This window comes from Triturus cristatus, chromosome 1_2 (genome assembly GCF_964204655.1).
Source record: "Triturus cristatus chromosome 1_2, aTriCri1.1, whole genome shotgun sequence".
Classification (NCBI taxonomy): Eukaryota; Metazoa; Chordata; class Amphibia; order Caudata; family Salamandridae; genus Triturus; species Triturus cristatus.
In genome coordinates, this window is record NC_140580.1 from 662674516 (window position 1) to 662686795 (window position 12280).

Here is a 12280-nt window from a genome sequence, read left to right on the forward strand (position 1 = left end):
CAATAGTAGTGTCAGGCCAAGGCTCACTCTAGAAAGAAGGCATCCTGGCCCAGGCTTTACCAGCCTGGGAAGCATCTAGAGAATATTAAGTACATAGAGGTTCAATCACACATCAGTTTCAATCACTTTGAAGGAAAGCCTGTTTCAGCTTAAAAACAAGCATTTACAATGCAATGGTCTCGGCATTGGTAAAGTTAGAGCTGTTGGCATTGCTCATGACATTTTTGCTTATGTTTTTTGTTTTTAAAACAATTAAAGAAACGGCATTGTCATGAGCAATGCCAATAGCTCTAACTTTAACAATGCCGAGACCGTTGCATTGTAAATGCTGGTTAACTCTCGGATCGAGACTGCGCAAGCGCAGCCTTCGAGCCGAGAACTAAAAAGGTGTTTCATTTTAAATCAAGAATTTAAGACTTTTATTAAGACTTTTATTTGAGCCTGTGCAGATTCTACATGTCGGTGCTGAGAGGACATTCAGACCCATAATACTACCGGAGGCTATCTTCTTAACCAGCTGGTGATGAACCCCAGAGAAATGTTATTACTATTATCAGAAAGAAAGAAGGGAGAGTAGAACTGCCTAGCAAAGAAAGGAGCAGGCCCCCGACTGAGCGACACAAGGCCCAAATGACTGAATGCCCGTCTGGAGCTCAGCTTGCTGAATTGAGAAACCTAGGAGCCACAAGAAACCGATTACCTAGCTGTCGAAAATGGAGCATTTATTAAGTGCGAAGGTAATAAAGTGCTTTACAGAGATCAGGGTTAAGTATTACTCCATTTAAAATTACAGAGGCAAGAGTGAACATTAATAAAAGCATAGAAGGGGTGGGTACAACATTAAGTAAGGTATACAGGATTAATGTAGATTATATGACTTCCAGGGATGGATAGTTCTTAAAAATGTTGCAAAATTTTTTAAGATTAACAAATGTGCAAGATTCACATGTTTCATTCAAGATCCCCAAGGGTTTTCATGGTTTTCAATGCTGCTTCTGTGAAGGGCAAATGCTAGTTTGGAAAGAGATAATGAGAACGACTGTGGTAGGGTTTTTTCTAGTTTTCTAGAGCTGAGTAGACAAGATCCCACTTTTAAGTGTGACAACTGTTCCACAGATCATAGTAGAATAGATTAGAAAGGAATAACAAGACATTACTTTCGGGTTTCTCTTTCCTGGTTTAGAAACTAGCCAGAAGCCTGGGGCCTAAATCCGGCCTAATCCTACTTCGGGGGTCGACCCTAGCTGCTCCAAAACATCAGTGAGGGGTAGATAGTGGCAGCGATCCAACTTAAAAGACTCTGGCACGAGCGCTGACAGACAATAACACGCTGAGCCGCTGGGAGTACAGAGGCCGGGACAAGATGGCGGAACCCCGAGATTGACACTGTCGGTGGGGAGTGGAACAAGCGACATCGGTGGATGCGGGGTGGGGTGGCTGCCCGGGCGTTCGACCGCTGACGGGTTCTACACGAGACCCCCTTACCTGCTGCTACTTGCTCTGCTGACTGGCGAGCGGCGGTATTCGGAGTGGTTGGAGGAGAGCTGCCGCTGCCCCGTGACGCTGCTGCGGGCCCGGAACATGCCACCCTGCTGCGGCCTACTACTGCTGGAGCTCAGGCTAGGGCACATCTACCTGAGGCTGGGTCGATCGAACAACAGAAACACTGGTCTCGAGCACACCACTGCCTTTCTCCGAGGCGAAGGAGAAATGCCTCTGAGAAAGGCAGCGGCATTTTCGGATTCGGGGGCGTGGTTGTCTTCTCTCCTCCAGCCATTGGCTGGAGGAGATAATTAGACTTCTTGCAAAAAACACGCCCCCCCGATCCGAAAAGGACGGGGCCTGATCGGAATGACTGACCTCTTCTCCAATGGCTGGCCAGCATTCAAGAGGCCAGCCAATGGAGAACAGGGGAGAAGAGGGGCGGGTTCAAGCCCCTCTTCTCCAAGTCATTAAATCTCGCGAGCGAGACTGCGCAAGCGCAGCCCTCGCTAGCCGAGACCTAACCATGCCTGGGACCAAATAATATACATGTTAGAAGGGGTTTTAGTATGCTAGAATAGAAACAAATCACAGCAAAGACAAAGCATGCTTCTGTAATGCAGCTATCCTTTGTCAGTAATAACTCCCATTTGTACAGGGTAAACATATAACCCATTAAGGGTTTCAAGGTGCTGGTGGCCGTAGGGGAGATTAAGTGGGCTATTGCCCAAGTCACATGATGCTGAGCTGCTTGGGGGTGGGGGATTGACCAGTTACCCCTAGCTTTGGCCGCTATGCCACACTTCTGTCCAGCGTGGTGACAGCACACAAACATTTCCTCTATTCTTTTCATAATTTCTTCCGTGGCATATGACAGATGCAGTTTCTCACACCCATAACCCCCATACACGACACAGGTGAGAAGTTGAAGACGTAGCTTCAAACAAGAGATGGCCACAAAAGATATTAAGGCATGCATTCCCAGTCGTGCCAACAAACAGGCTGTTTTCAGTGTGTTGATAAGTTAAATAGTAAATGTATACCAAACACAAGAGGTCACTCCAGGACGTACTGAAAAGAATGTAGAGCGCAATCAGTATTATGACTCGCCATGCAGCAGTCTCATTACCAGCACAGATCATAGAAAGAAATAAACACCATGGCGCACAGCACCATCCCAATTTAGAAGACATTTCAGAGGGAAAGAAACACTTACAAAAGGTAAAATAAATGTATGCTTCCAGACTAGAACTGAACAGTCACAGTGAGCATCCAGAGCACTCTCTAGGAAGCATGCCGCTGCCAAACACTGGGGTCAACTGTCACCAGAACGGTGAAAGTGACAACCAGAATAAAGTGGCAGCGTCTCAATCTCCCAGCAATGTAACACAGTCACAAGCACAGCAATGCAAGGACAGCTGACTATTGCTGGAGCTCAAGGAAGTGGACGCTTGTTCTACCACAGGCGCATGGTGTGGACCGGAGCCGAACAAATACCTGTTTACAGAGCTTACCATACACACAGTTATATTTCAATAGCAGACTCATGACAGTATTACTCTGTTGGCAAGGTTTTAAATGTGCAAAATAAATGTTCTGTATTAAATGGTAACGCAACAGATTATGATGCATGACTACATTTGGCCCTAAAGATCTAATACTTCCAATACAATACTCTTACTGGCTTATATAGACACTGTTTAAGTTATCAAGCCAGGATAGGCAGTTCGCCTCAAAATACATTTTACAAGACCAATCTAGTTTCCTTAGCCAGATGTCAAAAATTCAGAACAGGTTTGTTTCCTTAAGTACCAACCACACACATCTATATATATTAACTAAAGAGGGGATACTCCTCTTGTGGCTCTCCTGATGTTTACATAATGCCACAAAGTAATGGGCTGCTGTTTGCTTGACTGAGCACCAACATTCATAAAGATGTTAAACAAATGGGCTAGCATTTATTTACACATTAACTACGTAAAGTAAAAGATGCACAGGTTTCCTGCACCAGTTATCTTTAGGAAAAGACCACGCTTAATGACATTGTGCAACAAACATACAAATGTCTCTTCGAAATTCAAATAAATAATAAAAGTACAAGCGATTCACAGCAATACACCAGATCATATCACTGCACTGAGAAGCATTTATTAAAAGTGGCAGTTTTTAAACAAACTTAAAATCATTCCTTCCTCCCCCCTCTCTGACAATGCCATTTGTGAACCACTTAGCAAGTCAGTTATGATCACCCTTAGTGGGGCCTAGGTTGTTCTACATGGAACAGCATCAGGGTCTATTAAATCAAACACACGGATTTGTACAGCACACATCCTGAACTCATGTACTTCATGGTATTCTCATATGTGATCATGAACAAAAAGGAAGCAAGAGTGAAACAAAGATTTCCTAAGATCACACTGTTTGGTCAAGCAGAAAAGCAAGGATTTATACCAGGTTCTCTTGTTTCACATTGGGCAATTCATCCACTAGAGGGTGATCTTTTTCCTCTTCTGGGCTACTTCAAAAGTTAAAAAGTCAAAAGTACTTGGTGCATGATGTTTGAGTGCGGGTGGCAGACACTGCACTACATTTTAGTGAGTGCTCTATGAGACTGGGTTTTCTACCTTGTGGGCAAAATCAAATAATTGTTGGGTGACTGTCTTTTTAGGTCTCGCGACATGCGTTGCACTGCGCAGCAGTGCTTGCGCAGGCAAGAGTCCTTTTGTCCAGGTTTTGAAAATCGACCTGGAAAATGCACACGCTCGTGTGTGTGATTTTACCTTTGCGGCCTGCTATTGGCCTTTCCATGCGTGTTCTTTTGTAAAATAGACACCAATAGGCCAGAGGCGGGCGCATAGCTCCGCCCCTGGCCTATTGGTGTCTATTACGCGCATTTCCTGCCATATGGTTTCAATTATCGTGCCCAGACACGGGTGCAATAAATGAAAGCATATGGGCGCGCGCGCAACACTCGTGGCTTTGTTTTTCACGTGCGCGGAGGGGCGGAGGTAGGAGGCTACACTGTTCACATTTATTGAAGGACTTTTGTAAGGTGCTTCAGACAATGCCTGGCATTTTCAGGAACAGTGGTAGTGAGTTAGTATAGCTCACAGAGTCGCTTCCAGGCTCTCTCAGCGTCAGGCAGTGATAACGGGGTGGGTTAAGCCCCCGTTCCAGGTTTTCTTGGAACCCTGGTCGTTTGTCTGTACTCACACACGGGACGAAAGACGGGTTAATACGACAGGTAAGGAGGTATCATTTGATGGTCTACCCTTCACCAGACAGCTCATGACACTGATTATATGTGGTCCCCAACGTTTCCCATCACTGTGTATTATTCCACTCTGTCGCGATAGCTTTCGAATTCATGTTAGCACTAAAATGAAAGCGGAGGGGGGGGGGGGGATTACTCCTTTCCAAGAAGAGAGCTCATTCAGAAGCAGCTGTGAGTTGCTCTTCCTGGTCTGGCTTTACCGTGCATTATGGGAGTTGTAGTACAGCAGTAAAACGGAAGCAAATTGTAGAAGCAGCAGAATGCAAAAACTGGACGACCTCCATGCGCCTGTCCAGGGAATCTTCAGATCTTTTTTTGGGGGGTGGGGGGGACTGAAGGATATAAAGGTGTTTTATCCTGGGGTGGAGAGAGCTCAAGAGGGGGTGCTCTCTACTCTTTCGCACAGAGTGGAAGTGGACGGGCTGATGGCGGTGCTCACAGCAGCAGCACAACCCTCACTTGGTTATCAAACCCCTTTTCGTCTTTCCTGCTCCAGTGCCGCGTGCATTGTATCGCAGCATCTCCGCTCCACCCCGGACGTCTGACATGGTCTTGGATGATCAGTGTTACTGGAAACCACCACCACCCACTTGTCACCTAAATACCTGCCAACCACACATGTACCATGAGACTGTGGTGATGCATGGATGCTGGTGCCTGCGGCCTGGGAGTTCATTAGAAATGGAGGAAGAATGATGCTCGAACGGTGGGCCTACCTGATGTGACCGTAACCTGAGGGCTTAACGTGGAATAAAGCACTTGGGGTTAGATGTATCAAGCCTATTTGCGGTTACAAGCGGCCTCATTCACAGAATTGGGCAGTGTGCGAATGAATATATACGGACTCTATATTTGAAAGGGGAGTTTATGGCGTCCCTTCCAAATACCGAATTTATTTATGTGTGCAAATTGTTATATTGGAATGCTCTATATTAATGCTTTGCGACCGGAACATTGATACTTTGCCAACAATAGAAGTGTAGTGGAAATACATTTGCAAACTGCCTTCGCATTTGTAATGTAAAAAACTTTTCATTTAAGAGAGGAGAAAGTGCCCCCCCCCCCCCCACTGCCTCTTCTTAAGCAAACAAAAAAAGAGAAAAAAACGTTTCTTTTTTAATGTAGGCCCATTCCCTTTAAGGAAAATGGGCTGTATTTGAAAAAAAGTCAGACCCGGTAGGGCACTATCCCTGTGATAACTGCAAATCCTAGTGGATTGCAAAATGCGACATACTTCACTAATATTCATGAAGTAGATCGATTTGTGACTCATTAGGAATAGCTATTTTAAAAATTAAGCTGTCATACAGTAGAGTTTGTAGCGTGCATTTTAACAACTCTCTGCAAATTGCAATTTCCAAATTGTGATGCGGTAAGAATTGCAGTTTCGAAATCGCAATTCCTAATGTTGATACAATTGGCACTTACTTCCTAGCTGTATGGTTCCAGATTCTCATGTGAAAAGCTTGTTGTCCCATGTACCCTCAATGCCTGCTGAAGGTATAAATCCCCACCCCCATCAAACCACACTTCTGCACAATCTACATTGCCAAGGACATGTACTACCTGACAACCACACGAACTCCACTCCCTTCCACCAGCCACATGGATCTTATCACCCACAGACCGCACTTCACTTGCCCAATAATATCCATTCTCCATCTGTGTTCCATTACCTGCATCCCACAGCTACCTAGCACACCTTGTTAAATACATGTATCTGAGGTTCAAAGAAGTGCTTGTGAAAGATGGCATCATGTTAAATACATGTATCCCCATCAAAAGTCAATGAGGAGAGGATGTGGCAAAATGGCCAGAGCTACCCACCTTGGAGCTGGGAACAAGGTTCCAGTTTCAGCGTTGGCTCAACATCCTGTAATTCTGGGAAAGTCTCGTAATTTCCCCATGCCTACCAAAAATGAATGAGTTCTTCTGTAATGTAACTGGTGCTCATGTAAAACAATCCAATACCTTTGGGTCGAGTTTGTGCTATATAAAACTGCCAAAAAAAGCCCAAAAGCGGTAAACCTCTCCACACGCCATTAACCGAACATGCTACTCACAGACAGCAAACATGTTCAGTGTGAGGTGTTGTCTAATTGGCCGAAGGCTTCAAGGCAGATCTGGCATACGCTGTAGTTGCACTCAGACACAAGCACGCTGTAATGTTGGTATGGGCGAAAGACCCAGAGCTGTCTTCGCCCCTTTAGTTTAAAAGCTCTGGCCACGCCTGGCCAGAGGGTGTTACATGGTGCAGTTTCAGTGTCATCCCAGCACAACGGGAGCCGTGCTAAGGTCTTTACATCCCTCCCCAATTTAGCATTGACCTGCGTGTGAATGCTTGGCAAGCAAAGTCTCTCAGTCTTTGGCGTGGTGGAGGATTTGGCCTCAGGTTGTAGCGCTACGGGTGGGAATGGATGCTTCTGATCCCATCATTAGACTCTTGTTTGGGGTTGATGTTTATACCTTCTCACCTCTGGCGACGACCCGAGTCAGCCTGCGGGCTCAGGCCACTCCAGTCTACTTCGTCTCCAGACAGGATGGTTTCTTGGCTGGGGCGGTCTACTCTCCGTAACCACGACAGATTCCTTGTGACCACTTCTTGCCCCTGCTTGGCAGTGACCATGGTACCATTCACGTATGACACTGTCCAAGTGCCTGGTTGGAAGGGCGTCTGAAATTTCCATCCAGGCCGTCGATGTTGTATCAACACAAGATCCTCAGGTAGGAGCTGCCAAGACTTGGCACCCCGTTTCAGGCTGATGCGTTCATTGGTCTGGGTGCACCCGGCCTGGGTAACTGCTGGTTCATACCGCATCGGTGTACACTGGCTGGACACAGGGATGGTGTCCCACTGATGTCTGTTTAGCATTAAAGACCAGGGGGACCATTGTGAGGTGCAGTGTGGCGTTCCTCAGTATTCTTCCAGGAATTGGTGCAGGCTCCCTCTGCCACAGTGATCGGTAGTGCTTTGTTCAGTGTACGTATAAAGCGTTCGGCTTCGCCATTGGCCCGGGGCCACTGTGGGGTGCTGTGGTGATGTCTTATGCCGGGGGATGTGAGCAGGTCCCTGAAGCCAGCCCCTTGAAACAGTAGCCTGTTGTCGGTCTTTATCTCTTGGGGGAGTCCCAATAAAGCATAAGACTTCTCCAGCACCAGGGCAACATTCGTGAATGTTGCAATGCAATAGGTCTCACATTACTGAATCTTTGAGCTGCTATTGGTGTTTCATTATTATTAGCAATGCCAACAGCTCAAACTTTAATAATGCGAGACCTATTGCATTGAAAATGCTTTTTTTTTTTTTTTTAAATCACAAATTTGCTACCAGTGTTTACTTGGAATAAAGTTCTGACCAGCTCTTGTTAAGGAGGGGTGATATATACGCCCAAGAGCACACAATTGTAACAAGGGGGGGCCGGCATTAATAAGAAAAAAAAATGCCCTCTGGTTCCTTAGTTTCCACCTTGCTCATTAAACAGCTAGTGTGTAAATGGTTCTGACAGACACTCAGGGGCTACTCTCACCCAAGAAATGGCACTGTATTGTGGAATCTGCTGAGACTTTATTTTAAGTTCACAACCAGAACAACTTTGCAAAGGGGTAAAGCCAGGATGAAACGTCAAGTCTCCTAGTGCCCTGGGTAAACCATTCCCACTGTACCAGGTCTAGCGGTGGAGTGGAGCGTTTATGCCTGTCCATTTCGGTGCACTGTAAACCTTGTTGGGGGTTCTTTGTAAAGGATTTTCATAGTACATACTACTTTTACTGAAAGTGTTTCTAACCACTCCTAATATAGCCTCAAGACATGAAGAGATTGTGAGGCCTAAGATTCAATTTCTTTCCAATTCAATGATCAAGTAATTTGACTAGCCAATGGGAATGATAGCAAGCGGAGAACCCGGACTCCATGGAGAGAAAGAGGGAAAGCAACTCTGATACAGCACAACAGTAATGTAAAATCTAGATCTCTTCCAGAGACTACGGGTTTAATTTATTGGGAAGTATGGATATCCACCTTACAGCCACCTCCTCCCACAGTTTGAACTATACCGGCACCAATGTGGCCTCTGGTCACACCAAACTCCATAATTTTTGACCCCTGGGAAAATAATTGTACCTACCTATGAACTAAATGCAGCTCGTGTATAATCTTGGTCTGATGAGTTATTCTATAGTATTTTAATAGGCACTGCAGCTTAGGACCAAAGCCTAAGACAGTGGTGAGATCAGGAAGGCACGGTATTCCAGCCATGTGCAAGTCAAACAAGTGTCAAATAACGTTATGCAGAGAACAAAGAAATTAACAGCAGTTCAAACAAATGGGATTTCGGTAAAGAGACTTACTGTACATTTCTCGGTTTGGACCAGGCCATGCTACGAGTATCTTGCAAACCCATTCGTAATCCATTCAGCGCACCAAAGCCAGCACCTGATGAATAAAATAAAAAATACAAATCTTAGAAAAACTAAGAACGCGAGAAATTAAGATCAGCATTTTAACAGATTTAGTAGAGATTGAAGCGCACGGCCAGATAATTTGCTTCTGAAGTGGATTCATGCATTAGGTAGTGTTTCTGAAGATCGAAACACACTTATTTTTCCAAATGCGGAGCCATGGAGAATACGTAAGTCTTTAAATTTACATACACTTTGCTGAAACGCACCACATACCACATCCTGTACGCTAGCTAATGGCTTAAGCATTAATTGGTGTGCACAAATAATACCCAAAATATGTTAATAATTGTTAGGTAGGTATGAGAATGCCTTTTGAAGTAAGTTTGCCATACGAGGAGAATAATTTAATCTCACAATTGTGGTGCTTGGCGAGTGCAAGACAAACTGGTGGTCTAATGACAGTCTCATAGTAAAAGAAGGTATTCAACTAAAGGCCAGAATGGCCATTTACTGAAAAATAATATTTCTACCAAACTCCTGAAGAGGCAATAATGTCCATGGAAAGAGGTAATAGCATTTACACTTATCTATAACCCATGTTCCAGGAATGTGCACCTTTCAAATAATACCCATGATAAAGTGCAGGTACTACCATCAGCCACATATTTAATTATCTTAATTTATTACATAGTGGCTCTATAAATCAAGTTTTTTCTTATTAAGAGAGCGTATCAGAAAAGTGTAATAAAGCAGAACAATAGAAGATATAAATGTTCCATTCAATATTAGGCTCACTCACGGATTGCTCCAGTGAAAAAGGCACTGGATTCAGGGCAGTACTGATTAATTTACATCAACAGCACAAAATGTAATCTATTGCAGCCAGATACCAAAGCACCACATTTTAATCTAGAATTTTCCAGACTAAGAACGCATGTTTGATTTAGCAGCATAAGGATTTAATCCCTCTCACCCATCCATACCTCCCTCACATTTTGTTATTTGGCTGACAGACTACACACATTAGCTTCAATAGGCTGTAAGGGCGTTAATGAAAAAATAAACTCAATTACTTGCATAAATCCATGTATAAAAGCGTGTCTCACAGTTCATTAGACATTTAATTCAGCCGGATTTCAACAGAAGCAAATTTATCCAGCCGGGGCCCAAGATGCCAACCAACACATTTATGAATGCTTCTTCTTGTTATTTAGTGAGCAGAACAAGACAAAAATAAAAATTCCTCAAAGCTTGGAGCACTCCCGCCACCTTTTGCAATTGTGCGGTATGACACCGTGGTCTAAAGTGTAATTAATGAGCAACATTTGGCGACAGTATGTAAACTATCGAATCTTCAGTACAAAATTCATCTTATGAAACTATGACAAACTTTCAAAACATCGTTGATATAAGACAGCCCAGCTGCTTCTCCTTTAAGAGCCTGAATGCTGATAGTGGTATCACAACGGATACTGTTGAACTACTCTTTCATTCATGTGTTGATAAATGTTTTTGGAATTTTTAGCTATGCACATTTTTATGGATTTTAGATAGGTCTGATGACTTTAATTGTTCAAATACTTTTAAAAACTAGTATTCGTACTTGCATTTGTATACTTTGATGGCTTTAAAACAAACCGAATAAAGGTGTATTAGTACTCTTTCCTTCATTTTTCGACAACATGCATAGCATTGGTAAATAGGTAGCAGCAATGACAAACTTACAAAAGCCTGAGTTTTAACAAGAAGTATCAAAATGGATACTGTTAAATTACTTTTTGTGAATTTTTAGGTCTCGCAAGCGCTACTCGCTCGGCGAGACTTAGTGAAAGGCGATTTGAGAAGGGGACTTGAAGCCCCACCCCTCATTTTCATTGGCTGGCGTCACAGTTTATGCTAAATGTAGCCTGCCATTGGAAATGGGGTTTTGTATTCGCTGCCCATTCTCCTTTCTTTTCAGACGGCCCATCCGGACTTGCGGTTGTTATAGAAACAAGCCTTGAGATCCAGTCCGGATGGGCCGTCCCAAAAGGAGACAGGGCGGTAATAAGCAGGCACTGTTTGGAGAGCTTGTTTTATTACTCCGGATGGAACCCCAGATCACCCCGCACTGCACTCCACGCCAGGTATCCACCAGAAGCAAGCTCTGGCAAAGACAAATGTATTACGTGGGGGGGAGGGGGGGGGGGATTACTTGTTATGAACCGCAATTTCCTCATCTAAACCTGCCGCTTCTCAGTGCTGCGGCTGGTTCGCGAGTCTCTGAAGCGCTCGGCTCTAGTTATACTTTAGGTCACACCTTAATTAACTCGGCAACAGGCCCGTCAGTCCTCTTAGAGACAGCCCCCGGCCTCCAAGACTGTGCATGTGATTTGAAACTAGCGTTGACGGACTGTGGAAGCGCCCCTCCTCCAGACTAATGCAAAAAGAACTGATGGACAGAATGCAGAACACTGTCATACATTCACCCCAGTACAGAGATCTGGGCCTAAATCCATCGTTTTTTTGCTCACCATGCCACTCCAGTTTGGACCCAGCCATATGCAAATCAGTCTTGACCCTGCACTCAATGGGAACAGTCCAGACCAACTGCCAGGCCAGGTCCTCCCTGGACTGGAAACAACTGCATTGTCCTCATCTGAACCTGCCCCCTCTCAGTGATCTCTCCACGGCGAACGCAGGCTCGCGAGTTTCTGAAGCGCTCGGCTCTAGTTATACTTTAGGTCACCCCTTAATTAACTCGATAACAGGCCCGACAGTCCTCTTAGAGACAGCCCCTGGCCTCAAAGTCTGTGCATGTGATTTGAAACTGGCGTGGACAGGCTGCGAAAGCGCCCCTCCTTCAGACAGGAAAGGAACCACAGCTGTGCCCCCCTCAGGCACCCACTGAAGCCCCCCCCTCGGAGTGCTACACCCTCCCAGGTCTCTGACACTCACCCAGGGTCTCCCACCACAGCGCCAACAAGCAGAAGAGCAGCAGGAGGCAGAGCAGGTCGGCCGCTCGGGTCGGTTCGCTCACACCATGTCGATCCACGCCCAGATCTCAACCCAATACCACCCCCTCTCAAAGTCGGCCGCTCCGAGCACACTGACCCCCCCCCCCCCCCGTCCTAAACCACC

General features: G+C 45.2%; 1 protein-coding gene and 1 non-coding gene across 3 annotated transcripts in view; both read right to left on the reverse strand.

Moving 5' to 3' along the window:
* LOC146867816 (mitochondrial import inner membrane translocase subunit Tim23) overlaps nucleotides 1-12280 on the reverse strand; it is a 71788-nt gene that overhangs the window by 34502 nt on the left and 25006 nt on the right. For both annotated transcript variants that reach the window (XM_085608382.1, XM_085608392.1), the window contains exon 4: nucleotides 9107-9191. In XM_085608382.1, the coding sequence (XP_085464508.1) occupies nucleotides 9107-9191 (85 nt within the window). The remainder of the gene's footprint in view (nucleotides 1-9106; nucleotides 9192-12280) is intronic.
* On the reverse strand, nucleotides 2712-2915 carry LOC146867819 (small nucleolar RNA SNORA74). Its single transcript, XR_014968658.1, has one exon. It is a non-coding gene; the product is annotated as a small nucleolar RNA SNORA74 (small nucleolar RNA).